The following is an 18381-nucleotide window of genomic DNA, read 5'->3' as shown; positions in this document are numbered from 1 at the left end:
TCCTCTGTGTATAGGAGGGCAACTGATTTTTTGGAGTTGATCTTGTACCCTGCCACATTACTAAAGGTGTTTATCAGCTGTAGGATTCTTTGGTAGAGTTTTTGGGATCGCTTATGTACACTATCATATCGTCAGCAAATAACGAAAGTTTAACTTCATCCTTTCCAATTCGAATCCCCTTGATATTCTTATGTTGTCTTATTGCTATTGCTAGAACTTCAAGCACTATATTGAAGAGGTATGGAGAGAGTGGACAGCCTTGTCGTGTTCCTGATTTTAGTGGAAAGGCTTTGAGTTTCTCTCCATTCAATTTGATGTTAGCTGTCGGCTTGCTGTATATTGCTTTTATTATATTTAGGTATGATCATTGTATCCCCAGTCTCTCCAACACCTTTATCATAAATGGGTGTTGAATTTTGTCAAATGCTTTTTCAGATTCCAATGAAATGATTATATGGTTTTTTTCTTTCAGTTTATTTATATGATGGATTACAATGACAGATTTGCGTATGTTGAACCAGCCCTGCATCTCTGGGATGAAGCCTACTTGATCATAATGGATAATTTTTCTAATGTATTCTTGGATTCGGTTTGCCAGTACTTTATTGAGAATTTTCGCGTCGATGTTCATGAGTGAGATTGGCCTGTAATTCTCTTTCTTGGTTGTGTCTTTGTGTGGTTTTGGTATCAGGGTAACTGTAGCTTCATAAAAGGAGTTTGACAATGATTCTTCTGTTTCTATATTGTGGAATACATTAAGGAGTATAGGTATTAGCTCTTCCTGGAAGTTCTGGTAGAATTCTGCATTGAAACCATCTGGTCCTGGGCTTTTTTTGGTAGGGAGATTTTTGATAACAACTTCTAATTCTTCACGACTAACAGGTCTATTTAGATTGTTCACCTGTTCTTGGTTCAACTTTGGTATATGGTACTTATCTAAAAAAATGTCCATTTCTTTTACATTTTCCAACTTTGTGGCATATAAGCTTTCGTAGTAAGATCTGATGGTTCTCTGAATTTCCTCTGTGTCTGTGGTTATGTCCCCCTTTTCATTTCTGATCTTATTAATTTGCATGTTCTCTCTGGGCCATTTGATTAGTTTGGATAGGGGTTTGTCAATCTTGTTGATTTTCTCCAAGAACCAGCTTTTTGTTTCATTGATTCTTTGGATTGTTTTCTGTGTTTCTATTTTATTGATTTCAGCCCTCAGTTTGATTATTTCAAGTCTTCTACTCCTCCTAGGTGAATCAGCTTCTTTTTTTTCTAGAGCTTTCAAGTGTGCTGTTAAGTCTCCAATGTGTGCTTTCTCCGTTTTCTTTAATTGGGCACTTAGTGCTATAAGCTTTCCTCTTAGCACTGCTTTCATAGTGTCCCATAGGTTTGAGTATGTTGTGTCTTTATTTTCATTAAATTCAAGGAAGACTTTAATTTCTTTCTTTATTTCTTCCTTGACCCTTGGGTGATTTAATAGTTGACAGTTCAACTTCCATGAGTTTGTTGACTTCCTGGGGTAGCATTGTTGTTGAATTCTAACTTTAATCCATGGTGATCTGAGAAGACACAGGTGGTTACTAATATTTTTTTGTATCTGTGGAAGTTTGCTTTGTTACCAAGTATGTGGTCAATTTTTGAGAAGGTTCCATGGGCAGCAGAGAAGAAGGTATATTCTTTCCTATTTGGGTGGAATGTTATATAAATATCTGTTAAGTCCATTTGATTCAATACCTCCAATAATTCTCTTATTTCTCTGTTGGGTTTCTGTCTGATTGATCTGTCCATTGGTGAGAGAGGTGTGTTGAAGTCTCCTACTATTAGTGTGTGTGGCTTGATGACTGCCTTGAGTTCTAGAAGTGTTTCTTTTATATATGTGGGTGCCTTTATATTAGGGGCATAGATATTCAGGATTGAGACTTCCTCCTCATGAATTGTTCCTGTTATGAGTATGAAATGTCCACCTCTATCACTTCTAATAGTTTTTAGTTTGAAGTCAATTTTGTTAGATATTAGAATGGCCACACCTGCTTGTTTCTTAGGTCCGTTTGCTTGGAAAACTTTTTCCCAGCCTTTACTCTGAGTAGATGTCTGTCTTTGTGGTTGAGGTGTGTTTCTTGTAAACAGCAGAATGTTGGATCCTGTTTTCGTATCCAATCTCTAAGTCTGTGCCTTTTTATAGGTGAATTGAGTCCATTGATATTAAGTGATATTAATGATCAGTGGTTGTTGACTCCGGTTTCTTTTTTGGGGGGGGGTAGTGGTGTGTATGTTTTTCCCTTCTTTGAGTTCTGCTTGTGAAGGGTCGCTAGATGCCTGAGTTATTGTAGGCAGTGTTAGGAATGTTGGATTCCTTGGGTTGTGATATGCCTTCTAATACTTTCTGTAAGGCTGGATTTGTAGCTTGTATTGTTTAAATTTGTTTTTATCCTGGAATATTTTGTTTTCTCTGTTGATAGTGAAAGATAGCTTGGCTGGGTAAAGTAGTCTGGGCTTGCATCCATGGTCTCTTAATTTCTGCAGTACCTCTATCCAGGACCTTCTGGCTTTCATGGTTTCCATAGAGAAGCCTGGTATAAGTCTGATAGATTTACCTTTTTAAGTTACTTGATCTTTTTCCTTTGCAGCTCTTAATATTCTCTCTTTAATCTGAATGTTTTGTGTTTTGATTATTATATGGCGAGGGGATGTTTCTTTTTTTGATCCAGCCTATTCAGTGTTCTGTATGCTTCTTGAACCTTCATAGGGATATCGTTCTTTAGGTTGGGGAAGTTTTCTTCTATAATTTTGTTGAATATATTTTCTGGACCTTTGATCTGCAATTCTTCTCCTTCTTCTACCCCTATTATTCTTAGATTTGGTTTTTTTATTGTGTCCCACATTTCCTGAATGTTTTGTGATGAGAATTTTTTGGATTTGCTGTTTTCTTTGGTCAGAACGTTTAATTTCTCTATGGTGTCCTCAGAGTCTGAGATTCTTTCTTCTATCTCTTGTATTCTGTTGGTTATGCTTGATTCTGAAGTCTCTGTTCGTTTACCTAGATTTTTCCTAGCCAGCCGGCCCTTGGCTTGTGATTTCTTCATTGACTCCATTTCAGTTTTCAAATCTTGAACTGTTTCCATTACCTGTTTGATTGTTTTTTTCTTGGTTTCCCAGAATTTCATTTATGGATTTACTCATCTCTTCAAACCTTTTGGTATATTTCTCTTCCATTTCTTTACTCATTTCCTCAATCTTTTTGTTATACTTATCTTCCATTTCTTTATGGCTGATTTTCATCTCCTGTTTAAGTTCCTCTATTATTTTCATAAAGATTCGCTTAGAGTCGATTTCTTCTATTTCTTCTGCAGTAGGGTGTTCAATTCTTCTAGTTTCATGATCCCTGGATTCTGGAGATGTCATGTTGCCTTTCAGGTTGTTGGAGGAATTCTTGCATGGGCACCTGCCCATCTCCTCCTCTCTGGATGAAACTCCTCAGCACTCTCTGGATAGAACTCCTCAGCACTGCAGCTGGGATAGCTGGTATTTCCAGGACCCAGAAGACAAAAGGGCAGCAGCAGTGGGAGCAGGGAGGGGTCCCATGGAACACCGAAGACCCTGCTGCAGAAGCTGAGGGGGGAGGGGCTGTGCTCTTTTCCAGGACAGAGAGCCCAGGCAAGCACCCACTCACTTCTCTGGATAGAACTTCTCAGCACTGCAGCAGGGCTAGCTGGTGTTTCCCAGACCCAGGAGACAAAAGGGCGGCAGCAGTGGTGGCAGGGAGGGGTCCCATGGGACACCGAAGACCCTGCTGCAGAAAATGAGGGGGAAGGGGTTGTGCTCTCTTCTGGGACAGAGAGCCCAGGCAAGCACCCACTCACCTCTCTGGATAGAACTTCCCCAGAATCTACTTTTTAAGCACTGTTAGCAAAGGTCTTAGTTTTTCGTGTTACTATTATTGTTTGATGAAAATGATAAGGAAATTGGGAACCTCAAATGAAATGATTGTATCACTAATTTTTACTGAGATCACCCTGTAATAATTGCAAAATTATATCAATTTCCTTTAGATTTTGAGATAATATGAATGTACTGCAAGCTATGCACAGATAGTACAGAAGTCTTTTATGTCCTTCACATATTTATAGCATTAGTAACAGAAAAGAACTGTAGTAAAGTGTCAACTAACACAGTGGTTTTGGCACAATATGTGTGTTTAGCTTTTTGGACCTTATTATATGTGCTCATTTTATAATCATTACTACAGTTAGTAGTTTCTGTCTTCATAAATATATCTTCTGGCCTATCCCATACAGTTATCCTTACTTCCACCATTCTTAGCTTTGGAAAATTATGGATTCTAAATTGATTTCTAGTTTTATATTTTATCATTTTTAGAAAAAAATTAAATGGCTTCCCCAGACCATCTCTTTTCTCTCAGGATAACACCATCGAGATACATTGACATTGCTTATATAAATAATTTTTTAATTTCTTACTCATATTCTATAATATAGATATAATATTCAGTGTTTTTATTTAAAATATTAACTATATTATCTTGCATGAATACTGACACTGAGTAAGAGGTGCTTTTTCTCTAACGCTTACACATTTGATATTGTAACTATTTTTATTCTTGCTGTTCTTATGGGTATGAGATAGTATGACTGTAATTTGTATTACCCTTAGTTTGTACAATATCGAATATAATTTCATTGTTTTGAGGCACAAACTCTAATGAGTGCCTTTAGGGTCCAGTCCCAAGGTCCTCATCAGGGTTCAAAATGGGTTCTACAGCAGGCAAAGGACACTTTTTTCTTAGGGTGCCTGATGGATAATGAGCTCTGTCACCTTGTGCTATTCCAAACATGTCACTATATTCTTCTGTCTCTGTTCTAATTCTATTTTCTCCTAGTTTCCTCTCCTCTAGTTTAAAATCTCTTTTGTTTCAGGAGACTTGAAAAAATGAAAAAGTTACAAGAGTTACTTCTCATTGGTCAAAAGCACATTCCTAGGGTAAGCAATAAGTAATTGAGTCATTTGAAATGGCAACACAAAGATTTCAAGGTTTCATGATTACAGAAGAAAGACTTTGACCAGCCAAGGATGGGGCACAGTGCCAGTGACAAACTTTGAGACATAGGCCTATGGTCAGCAGACTTGGCAAACAAAGAACTGACATGCTTTTCTTACAGTGCTTTGTGTTGCAACCTTTGTTGGACATCTGTGACTCTGGCCTTGCACATAACTGTAAAGTTTTAAACTTATGATCCATTTACAAAAATCATTTAGTCTAGTTTGAACTTGCTCTCTGGTGAAAGTGAACAACTTGTGAACATGGAACAAACAGACCCAGTTTTGAAGTACGTTCTAATATATTTTCTATATAACAAAATAATATATCTAAATGAAAGGTCATTTTCCTGACCACCCACAGATATATGTACCCACAAGATTGAGATATAATTATGAGATCACATATACACATCACATGAGATTACACACTACAATGCAGATATTGGGGAGACAGTTTTAGCAAAAGTGAACAACAACTTCCAAAGTATGCCCTCCATTCAATTGCTTTTTTCTTTATTACTTTGCCATTTACATCCATGCCAAATATAATTGATTGTAATGACTAAAGCTACATTGTGCTCCTTCTGATCTGTTGGTTTCTACATGTTCTCTTGTTTGGACCCAGCATGTCCCACAAAGACTCATAAAGTAAATACTTGGTTCACAGCAAGGCACTATGAGAATATAGTAAACTATCAAAGACACAAACCTAGAGAGAATTCTGAGTCACTGGGTGATATTCTCAAGAACATTGTAATATGTTCTTTTTCTTTTCCTCTCTTACCAGTGTGTTACCTGATTATCATTAGTTGCATGGTTTTCTCTGCCACATACTTTGGTCATGATGACTTTCTCCCTGAAGGTGGGCTAGAGGCAGCAGAACCAACTGAGCTTTGACTCTTGCCTTCAGAAGTGTAAGAAAATCAACAGTCCAGTTTTGAGAGCTGCTTCATAGCAGATTGGTGGCAGCTTTATAACTCTGATCATCACAAAGTATCTGTTCTTGTACCATCTAAGCACAATTTTCATAGCTACTACTACATGATAGCTAAAAACTGTTACACCTTAAAATTATGTAATAATATCCCCTTTACCTTCTGATATTTTAATAGATATTTTATTACTAAAATACTCCTAACTTTAAATTTATGGTTTGGAAAAATATCATTTATATTAAAATATCACTTTGTTCACAATTATATTAAATGAGGAAGAGAATCTGGGAGAGGTAACATTTTCCATGAGTTTCATCTTCCGCTTCTTGAGAATAGTTCTCTCCATTTCTTAAATCTTTGACTTCTGTGATCAATGATTTCTAGTGTCAGAGTACAAATTTTATTTGTGGTTAATAGATTTATACCTAATAATTTCACTTTGAAAAATTACAAGTGATATACATTATTTAGTGTTCATTTCTAGGTTTCACAAAATGAAATTAATTTTATATGTCTGTCTTATGTATTATTTTCTATCACTGCATAAAATTTCTGAGTTAAGTCATGTGTTCTAGAGTTTCTATGTATACAATTATGTGATATGAACATAGGGACTTTTGTCATTTCTTACAATCTGTTGAACAGAATATTTTCTAGGAAAATCTTCAGTAAGACCAATTGAGCCTTGAAATTCGATTATTAGCAAAAGTTTATTATTAGTTGCATTCTCTTAATAGTCATAAAACAAAATCAAAATATGTTTTCTAATGTATACCTATGTGCTTCTCAAGTAACAGGCTTATTTATATATGTATATATGTTCTTAGAATTTACCTACTGTGAGCTGAGAAGCGGTAGCTGAGGCAGGCAGATCTCTATGAGTTTGAGGCCAGCCTGGTCTACAAGAGCTAGTTCTAGGACAGGCTCCAAAGCGACAGAGAAACTCTATCTCAGAAAAAAAAAACAAAAAGAATTTTCCTAGTGTAGTTTTGATAGCCGGAACTTCTTGAATGTCTCTCTTTTATTTATTCTGGAGATTTATGTTTCTTCTCTTTTTCTTTCATGTCAGTTTTTAAATACATAAAATTAATTAATTAAATAATGAAAACATGTAGACATAAAAACCCTATTTATCCTTATATAAGTAAGAGAGATGTCAAAGTTAAGGTGATTCAATTATGAACAATTATGGAATTCTGTGAGTCTTAAAAATTACTCCAAGCCTTTCAGAACAGGATACAAGATTGTTCTGAAGGATTTATTTTTGTTCTGTTATCATCAAACTTACTTTTTCAGCTTTCCACTCTAGCACTTATTCCATTCTATTAAAATGTGAAGACTTCCCTAGGACAAGTATATGGGTCAACCAGCCTCAGGGTTTCAAATTGTTTTTAAATATATTGACAAATGAAGTCACAGTCAGCAGAGAGATCATTCCTATAACTTGTGTGACTTGGGAGACGGTGCCTAAGAGTCAATTAACTCTCACTTGAATGCTTTTCTATGGAAAGCACACCATCTCAAATTAAAAAGTTTGCCTGGTTTTCAGGTACCCTTTAGTATAGTAATAACTTTCTAATACTAAATCACTGTTTCCATATTTTCCTACTATGGTCTTTTGATGGTAACATTTCTTGAAGGTTCTTACTTCTTTGTTGTTGTTGTTGTTTGTTTGTTTGTTTTTTCAAGACAGGGTTTATCTGTGGTTTTGGAGCCTGTCCTGGAACTAGCTCTTGTATACCAGACTAACCTCAAACTCACAGATATCTGCCTGCCTCTGCCTCCCAAATGCTGGTATTAAAGGCATCACTACCACCACCCGACTAAAAGGTTCTACCTCTTAATAGTAAAACCTAAATATTATTAAATTTATAAAGCTGAGTTTGCATGTCTTCAGCATCCTCTATCATATTTTGAATACAAGAGTTAAGGCATTTGTGAAGGCTTTGATGTTATCTTGCATGCATCACCTAATCTTCTATAATTCACCATTTCTCCCATTGGTTGTTTTTAAGTTTTAAAATTTTCCTTAACTATCCAAGAAATAATGAATTAATTTAGTAATAATTATACCATCACAATGATCTTTGTAATTTTTGACTATCTAGAAAATCAAACAACCTAAGAATTTTAACAGTTTTAATGCCTTTAACTGGCCTTGTGTTAATTGTGTCTAAGAAGGATTATGAGGCTGTGTATAAGAAGATAGAAGACAATAATTCCGGATGGTTGAATTACAGAGTGGCTTGCACAGATGCAAAAGTATAAGAGATTATTGTGAGTTGGTATGATCAGCCTGGGACATTCCATTTCAGATGGGATACAGCTAGATATAAATCAAAGGGGACCAACAGGTAAAGTAAACCAGTGCAAAGAAGTGAATGCTTTAAAAGCCACTTAAACAATATAAGAAGAGTGGCTGTGCCATCAATTTGAGTTTTAGAGATAGTACTCTGACAATATATGATGGTGACAACTATAGAAATTGAGGGTCACAGAAAGGCTCCTGAGTAGTTTATTAAAGAGACCACCATGTCAAGTACTTTCAAAGAAAATAAAGTTAATTTCTATTGGGAGGAGGACCTTATAAATCTGAGAATTACTTATTAAAGGATACTTAATGGACTATCTGGGTTTAGTGAGTGGATTACTGACAATATCATCCACTATCCTTAGTTAAAGAAGGGCAAAAAGCTTTAAAGTTCACAGCTTCATGTATTGATTTATAGCCTGACAAGTATCCAATACTGTTAGAAATGTTACCATTCAAGAGCTGGCCACAAAGTTTTCAGGTTTGAGAAAGACTTTTCTATAGTTTTTATAATGTCAGGAAAACACACACACACACACACACACACACACACACTATTATATAATATATAATATATGCAATTATATTATATCCATACATGATGGTAACAAAAATAGACTATGTATATTGTATTATATCCACAATGGTAATAAAAATGTAATCAGGAGGTTAATAGCATAGAGAGAATAGACAACAGGAATAACATGAATAATCCCAAATAGCACCAACAGTTAAGAGGAGAATGCTTACAAAAGTGACAGAATCAGAGGCAGCAGAAGGAAAAGGAGGGAAAACACTCAATCATAGTGATCACCAAAGACAAAGACTCTAAAAGTGGTCAGCATCACTAGCTGTGCATGCAGTAATAATGTGAGGATTCAGAAACCTCTGCTGAGCTAATAGCAAGGAAGGACACTGGTAATCTAATAAAAAATTAGTAGAAACTAAATTTGAAATATTTTATATTTAATGGTGTCAGTCCTGTTTCCTGCTATAGTTACCCTGGCTTACACTTAATTCAGGCACTTAAAATTTAGAATTAGAAATATAATTTAAAATTTACTTACAATAAACTTCTATTATTATGTTATGTTTTTTATACCTTATCGAGTATGTGAAACTACTCAGCTCAGCATGTAGTTTTTACTTTTGCATTTGCATATTCTCTAAATATCCTCCTCTAATGCATTTTTTAAGTAAAATATACTCTCCCTGTCTCTCATTGTCAGGGTTTATATTGCTGTGATAAAACATCATCACCCAAGGAAACTTAGGGAGGAAAGGGTTTAGTTCAGGTTTTAATTCTCAGGTCCCACTGTATCAAAAGGGGAGTTAGAGCAGGAGCTCAAGGCAGCCTGGAAAGCAGGGACTGGTGTAGAAGCCATGGAGGAACACGGCTTACTGATTGCACTTCATGGCTTGCTCAGCCTGATTTCTTACATAACTCAGGACCATTGCCCATGAGTGACACCACTTCCCTGTGGGATGTAGCCAACAATATCAACCTTTCATCCAGAAAAATGCCTAAAGAGATGCCAACAGGCAGTCTGATTGAGGCATTTTCTCAATTGAGAATCCTATTCCGATACTGAGTTAGCATGTGTCAAGTTTATAAAAAAACTAATGACCTTGCTATCCATACAAAAATGCTATTACATGTGAGTACATAGTTTTTGAATTCCAATAGTCAATATAAAACAACTTCATTTTCTTTTAAGTAGCTTAAACAGGTATCTAACATTTCAAGAGTCAGTTTGTGCTTTATAATTTTAACAAAGTGAGTTGTTTGTACTTTCCCCTAGATTATTACTCTCTTGAAATAAGAAAGAATATTACATAAAGTAAGGAGAGAACTTCATTTTCATTTGTAATGTGAGGCCCAACATGGGCAAGGAGGGTTAGGGTTACATCTAGGAGGAAAACAAGAATTGGGATATTATGATGAGTGGTGTCCTGTTCTGTTGCTGTTGGAATTATTTAAATATTGTGGTGACTAGGGAGTCACAGAGCCAAAAGCAGGGTGAGAAGGAATTCCACCTCATTACAAAAGTTCACAGTAATTATAATCTATTATGTCTTAGAAATTGGGGTATGGTCAGTGCATGACCTCAAGAAAAGGGCTTCTACAATAAACAAAATTGAGAGTACCAAATAGTAGCCACATATTCTAAAGCTACTTCTGTATTATTACCCAGATACTGCTAAATAACATGGATCAGGATTATTCATTCTTAAAAAATGTATTATTCAATTTTACTTGGACAAATCAGGTTAATATACACTGTGTGCATTAAACACATACAAAGAGGATTTGTGTAAAATAGGAGTAAAAGGAAGTAGGAGCATAAAGAAGCAGATTAGAATGGAGTTAGACAAGACAAGGAAGATTTATAAAAATAGCAGTTACATTCATAAGTGAAATTTTAAGCAGGAATTATGTTATAAAATAGAAATTTTCTGACAAAGAAGTACAAATCTTTCTCGAGACAAAAAATACTAAGATGCAAAAACTGAGATGAGATAATAGGTATCAGAAAAGGTGAAAACAGAAATGACAGTGAATAAAATTGTATTTCTGATTTGTGTTGGCTTAAACACAAAGTTACACAGTGTAAAAGACATTAATAACCCACTGAGACGGGGGGACTGATCTAATGGGAGCTGGACTGGAAGTGATGGAGCATGTGATCAAACTGGACCCTCTGAATGTGACTGGCAATGAGGGTTGACTGAGAAGCCAAGGACAATGGCACTGGGTTTTGATTCTACTGCATGGACTGACTTTGTGGGAGCCTGGTTTGTTTGGATGCTCACCTTTATAGACCTGTGTGGAGGGGGGAGGACCTTAGACTTCCCAAGGGGTAGGGAACCCTGACTGCTCCTAGGACTAAAGAAGGAGGGGAAGGGGGGAGGGGGAGGGAAAAGGGAGGCGGGAGGAGGTGGAAATTTTTAATAAATAAATAAATAAGACATTAATAAACCATGGAATGGGAATATGCCTACTAGTAATGTAAATAATGGCAAAGAGATAATTAAAATATAGACTAAGATTTAAGGTTAGCTGAATGAGGAACCAATCAATTTAGCATAGACTTCTGAGTCAAAGTAATTGCATGCTTAAATAAAAAATACAATGAAGATATAATTTACTAACTTTCTCCTATGTAGTACAACATATCATTTAAAAATATATTTGTATATGGAATAAAGAAAAAATAAAAGGTTTATTTTTCAAATAATTCTGTGAGGTTTTGATGTTTAGGTTAGAAAAAAGGCATAGAACACTTGATAACTGAATGCAACATTTGCCACAATTCAGGCCACAATTTATATGATAATTTTATATATTATTATTGAATAAACCTTATTACTTGATGAAGGTTCAATAAACTGAACACATACTATAAAACATAGTTTTTAATTAAAGAGTGTATGGCAATGTAAGACCTGAGTGGAGTCGGATAGAACCCAAAACACAGAGAAATAATTTAGAAGAAAATCAAGGCCAGTATTCAGAAATTATCTCCAGGCAATAGATAACCATTCAGAGAGATCTAAAACATAGGCTCCCCCAGCAATTACTTCTCTGAATAACAATAATATTATCTAACATACTTTTGATAATAAGATAGAAATTTTATGGGTTCCAGGAAGATCTCAAGATCTCAAGTTCAATCAGGCAGACTCACAGTCATTCACAGCCATCGTTTAATCATCCAGACATAATCCTTGGTCAACCAGAGAGACATCATTACCAGCCAAAAAATTTTAAAGACATTTGCATATATAAAGATGAAAACATTACCCTAAACTGAGTCTAAATTTGACCAAACTTTTGTTATAATAATAAAAAACAGTGTGGTTGGAAATTTAGCACAATGGTAGAGTTTGGACCTAGCAACTACATTTTACTCAGGGTATATGTGTGTTTGAATTCCAAATACTTTTGTGTCTCACAATTCCTGTTTTATGGGAACATATTAGTAAAACATGAGACAGCTTAAGAAATGAGATTATGGAAGGACACTAGAGAGGCTTCTGCTTCCAGCTTTTTCAGACAACCACAGAGAATCAACGCAAAGTAGCTTCAGACAGTCAAAGCCACATTAGAATCATATGTTTAATGTGGCTAGAGGAAAGATCTAAAAATCACTACTCTGCCTCAAAAATGATAAAAAGTAACCACAAAATTTCTATCTTTCCAAACGGTATGACAATAATCATAAACGCTGTTTATTTCACATTCCTTGCATCATAACCTATAGAAACACAGAGTTTATTAATTTAAACTTTATCCGATCAGTGATGAGACTATGTTCATAAATAAAATATATTCCTTGGTGCTGTATAGAAAGAATTTAGAAAGAACACTTTATGGAGAGTATTGTGTAGTAAATTCTTTATGGGGAAATTGCTGCCCCTTCTACATGCTTTTATTATTTTTTCCTTGGCCAGTGTGCTAGAGAGGATGGTTCCTGGTGTTTTGATGATAAAAATCATTCACATTCATTTAAATATAATAGCCTTAGCATAACTCAAGCAGTTGTCCAAACAAGCGTTTTTCGCAGGATTGCTATTTGTTTGAATAGAGGCGGACATGCTGCAAAGGTTTTGCTTAAGTGCTTTTCACCTTCTGGAAACTAGCTCACAATATGTTTATGCTTTCACAAGTTTTCATTTCTTCATTAATATTTAAGTACAAATTAATCAAAACTTATTACTTGAAAATAATAAATTTTGCTACAGTTGAGCAAAATACTCAGGTTTTATACAAGCTAAAATATGTCCTCAAAGTGTTAATATGTATACATATATACATTTGTAGATATCAATAATTAATGAAAAAGAACAAGAAGGGGTGTATAAAAGTGTTTGGAAGGAGAGAAGAAAAGAGGAAATAGTATAATTACCAAAAAACATTAAATGATTTTTATAAGTGTCCTGAGCAAATAATTTGTATGACGTGACGAATTGTAGCATATGCCTTAATTCTGAAACATTTTCACCAACATTTTTAGCTTCATAGCCTATTATATAACTATTAAGAGATGTCTGTATAACTACCACAAACATTTAAACGTGAAGAAATTTTATCTTAAACAATACACGTAGTTAAATATTCAAGAGAACATCTAAGAGATAGTTTGATGTTCCATACAACTTAACCTTTAATTTCTGCAACTTATTGCAATAACTAACTCAAGTTAGTGCATATTTCACTTTTTATATAAAATTCCACAAATTTCCAATGTCTATATTAAATAGTTTTTTCTAAACAATTAAAATGATGAGTTATAACTTTTGTTTCAGGGAGTATTTATCAAGTTAGACTTCATTACTTAATAATAGCATTCTTAATTATTTAATGAAACACAAGAAACAAAGGTGAAAGAAAAGAAATAGTTCATTTCATGAAATATGAATTCATGTTTCAGGGAGGAAAGCAGCACAACATTAACACCTTTTTCTTAGTGGTTTTGAGGCTAATGCTAGATCTGTAAAAAATTAAACTTGTTTAAGCCGTGGTCACAACTGTATACAACAAACTAAAGTATTATATTTAAACACTGCTGTGGATAAACCATTTAGACGTTTTATTATTGCAAGACACAAGGTTTTTGTTATTTTGAATTATGTACTTATTTGCATTACTTCCATGACAGTTTCATGCAATGTACTTTGATCATATTCAAGCTCCTCCTCCCCATCCTCCTAGACCCTTCCCTTTCTCTCTGCATCTTTGTCCTTTCCTGCTGCTCTTAAATTCTTCAAGACCAATTTGTGATGTCCAGGCAGTCTTGGATGTGTGACCTTTCACTGGTTCACTTGCCAAACGCTACACTCTTAGAGAAAACTGTCTCTTCCTCTTGAAAACTGACAATTGCCAAGTACTTCATGGGTAGGATTGGGATTGTATGCTCACCCCCACCACAACCCTCGTCCTGGGATTTGGTTTTGCTTTGCCTTTCATATGTTCTGTAATGCTGTTACAATTGCTGCAAGTTCATATGTGTGGTTCCCTGCTGTGTACAACAGATGTTTCTTAATAGTCACCTACTATGACAGGATCTTACACTCTTTCAGCCAGTCTTCCACAATGATCCTTGAGCCTAGTGGGGGAATGAAATATATTTCCCCTTTTGCTCTAAGCGCTCTAAAATCTCTTATTTTCTACACGATGGATACTTGTGTTGTGGGTATTTGTGTTAATTACTATCCACTGCAGATAGAAAAATCGCAGAGCAGCTTGAATGGTTGCATTGATCTTTGGATGTGATAAGTCATTAGAAGGAGGTCTCTATCAAACCCTTCTCCTTAGAGCTCAGGGAATCCTGCAGAAGAGGAAGTGCAAAGTGAAAGGGTCAGAGGGGAAGAAGGACACCAGGAGAGCAACGCCCCTTGAATCATTTGATCAAGGCACATACGAGACCAAAACAAGAACAGGACCTATAGGTCTGCACTAGGTCCTCTGCATATATATTACAGTTTTCAGGTTAATATTTGTATAGGAATCCTAACTGTTGGAACAAGTGGGTCTCAGACTCTTGGGACTGTTTTCCTCATGTTGCGTGGCATGCCCAACCTTGATATAATGATTTTGCCTGTTCTTTTCTAAAGAGAGACAGAAAGGGAGTAGATCTGGAAGGGAGGAAAGGGGGGAAAGGAACTAAGAAAAGTAGAGGAAGGAGAAACTATAGTCAGAATATATTGTATGAGAAAGAATCTATTTACAGTAAATGGGGGGGAATGGAAAAGAAAAGATTTAGGGAAAATAAAAAAAAAATGAAGGTTTAAAGGTAGTTTTTCTTTCTTTCCAACTTAAGTTTGCAATATTTACAGGTACCTCTGGTAGGCGCTGTGACTTCGAATTTGACCTTTGTGCCTGGGAGCAGGATCAGGATGAGGGTTTTGACTGGAATCTGAAATCCAGCAACTTCCAAACTGCAAGCATGGAGCCAGCTGTAGACCACACCCTGGGAAATTCTTCTGGTCATTACATCCTTCTTAAAACCTTTTTTCCACAGCAGTCCATGAAAACAGCCAGAATTTCAAGTCCAGTTATAAGCAAGAGAAGCAAAGACTGCAAGGTATGAGGGGAAAATTCAGGAATCTTAAAAACAGGTATTGGGAAGGATGTGCAGAAAATGGGATGCCTGGGGCTAGAAACTTTGTGTATTTGGACTTGCTCAGCATAGCATATTTGAGAGGGGAAAGAATAAATGGGAACAGTTATTAGAATTACTGGAGAAATTCTCTTGTGAATAAACTATACAGAAGTCAGAATTTTGGAAATAACGGGAAAAATTCCAGGGTTAACTATTCATGATTATAGATAGTACAAAATAAGTAAAAAACCAGTTTTGTTCCCCCTAGGAGTTTAGTGATTATAGAAACTATGAGAATTTCATGACCACCACTAAGAAAAATAAATAAATAACATGCAATATATAAATAATATATTCAAGACTCTGATGTAGCTAAAGCTATCTATAAAAGAGACAAAGACATCTTTTCAGGGAGGAAAAAAGTAGATTTGGTCCTTAAAACAATGAAGAAAAATTATAGGCAAGAAAAAGCAGGACTTCATCCTTAGCTTATAAAAATTTGAACAAATGTCTAAGGCATCTCAGCTACAGGACTCAACATAACTAAATGTAATTTAAAACACTAACTATAAAGTAAGCTCTTAGAAGCCATTCCCCTGTTACCTTGCTCACAAGAGACTGTTAAATAAATACTCCACTTATTTGTACTATGAGATATGCAACATTAAAATTATGTTATAGCATACATTTGCTGGGTTGGTTGTTCCCCAATATTTGAACACTGAAAGGAAGTAAATTTTAATTAAAGAAGTTTGTTTTCGGCTCATTTCAAGTTAGATGAAAGTTTCACAATCTAAACTGTTATGATATGATATTCAAAACGATGCTCTTTGTTGTACTGTGTGCGCAGTAGAGGTAGCTGTAACCCAAAGAAAACGGTATGTGCATCAGCCTTCAGAAAGCAGCCATTGCCATTGGTCTTAATCCTTGGCAAACCTTCAGTTCATCAAAGGGGATTTTCTGTCTCATCCTAGGATGCCTTCACAATTGGACTCTCCCAGAGTAATCTCTGATCTCAGCTGGGCAGTAAGGTTTTACTAAAGAGGAATTGGATAAGAGTTTTAGAGAGAAAATTTGGTCAGAAGTTCAGAATGGAAGTGAGAAATCAAACAACAAAACTACACTTTGGTTTGGTACCAAATTGAATTTAATAAAACATCCTTTTACATGCTTTTTCTGTTTTGCAAAGAAATGACACTTTCTCAAAATTGAAAGTTAGACATACCAGATTAAATATACGTTAAGTCTATGTCTATAAATTTAGTTGTCTATATCCTTAGAAAAATCTCAAAATTGCAAGTTAGTTTTAGTCTACACACCTAATTAACTAGTAAAGCATAAAATATATGAAATTATAGTTTGATTTCCAAGCTTTTCTATTACAGTATTTTCTATGAATGCTTAAAATAATTGTTTTGTCATAGAAACTAAAAATCTCATACATTTCTATATCCCTTTGGTCACTAAATTATAGTTGTTCATATTAAAACCTCCTGTCTGAGAATTATAAGGGATACCTGGAAGGGTCAAATTTTTTAAGAGAAATGGCTTATTTTGTTAATATTTATGATATAGATTTAATAGAAATAGTCAAGAAAAGGTCATCCTGAGAATTGTTGGCTCTCAAGGATGACATATATTTATATGAGGTAAGCAGAACAACAAGAAATTTTTGGTAAAATTGTGTGTGTTCTTTCACCTTATGGGATATCATTAATCAAAGAAAATGAAATTGTTTTTCTCTTTCATTATGAAAAGCAGGTAGCAGGGAGAATACTGAAATTGATGGGGAAATTGAATCTTTAGATAATGAAGATTTTATGTAAAAAAAAATCTTTAGAAGACTTAATATTTTACAGATGTTCATTCCTTCTTACCCTGGGGGTAGTTTTTGTTTTCACCAACAGTCTTCCTGGAAACAAAGGTGAGGGGGTTGTTTCCATGTAAACCTATTGGCATGATTTAAAAATACCTTAAGATACAGGTAGAAATTACATGTTTCATTGTCTTTATATTAATGAGAATGTAGAGCAGAACATTGGCTAGAGATGCTTGTAGCTGCCTGGGATTCACACAACAGGGGGTCACAAAGCTGATCTTGAATTCCTCCTATCTGTTGATTCATGAGATCTGGCCAGTCCCTTATATTCATCCCTAAAATAAGTAATCTAGATAAGTTTTTGTGTCCCAGAAAAACCATCATAAATTTCATCTTGGAAAAATTAACCAGTGGAGATAATTTTACAAAGAAAAACACTTGGAGATTTCATCAGCTAGGGAATTTGGATATTCACATCCATGGCTCTCCTCGTAGTCCAAGCTTCAGTAGTAATCCATTACACATATTAAGTAACCATATCTTTCACTCTTGAAGCACATTCCTTCTATTTCTCCAGAGTATTCTCTGCACAATTGTTGATGTTTCAGTAGTGTATTCTTCTTGTATAAAAAGTGCCTCCTATAATCATTTTCTCTCAGACACCTGACAAAATAAAAGCCTTTAAAAGCTCTGAATTATTATTGTTTAGAACCCATTTTCTTCTTTTTCCCAGATTTTTTCTTCACTCTCTTCTACCATGTCATAATGACTGATAATGTAATAAACTCTGTCTCTGACATATTGGAATATGAATCCCTTGAAATTGTAGTTTTGTTAGTTTTAGAAGTTCCAAGGTCTGTTCTGCTGGTGCCTCTTTCTAGCATCCCAAGTAAAATCTGGTAAGAGTAAATCTGCAGGGTTTGCTCTGTGGAATTCCTTGTCCTATAGCACTAAAAATGTGCTTCCATTATAAGAATATAGTAGAATAAACAAAATACCCCTTTGTAATTCAACACAAAAAACACCCATTTGGGCCTTAATGAAGATGCTTTCATGATGTCACCAGTCCATTACTGAAGACAGAGACCTTGTGACATAAAGTTTCTATCTTTTCGTACTTGAGCATTGAATGTTAATTGCCAACAAGGAGATTTTAGAGAA

General features: G+C 35.1%; 1 protein-coding gene across 3 annotated transcripts in view; it reads left to right on the top strand.

The window, feature by feature from the left end:
• Window positions 1-18381, top strand: part of Malrd1 (MAM and LDL receptor class A domain containing 1) — a 614092-nt gene that overhangs the window by 286789 nt on the left and 308922 nt on the right. For all 3 annotated transcript variants that reach the window (XM_087896346.1, XM_087896345.1, XM_087896344.1), the window contains one exon: window positions 15136-15383. In XM_087896346.1, coding sequence (XP_087752472.1) covers window positions 15136-15383 — 248 coding nt within the window. The remainder of the gene's footprint in view (window positions 1-15135; window positions 15384-18381) is intronic.

The sequence above is a fragment of the Myodes glareolus genome, chromosome 14, assembly GCF_982192425.1.
Source record: "Myodes glareolus chromosome 14, mMyoGla1.1, whole genome shotgun sequence".
Taxonomy (NCBI): Eukaryota; Metazoa; Chordata; class Mammalia; order Rodentia; family Cricetidae; genus Myodes; species Myodes glareolus.
The sequence above is the reverse complement of the archived record's forward strand: the minus strand, read 5'-3'. Positions and strand labels throughout refer to the sequence as shown.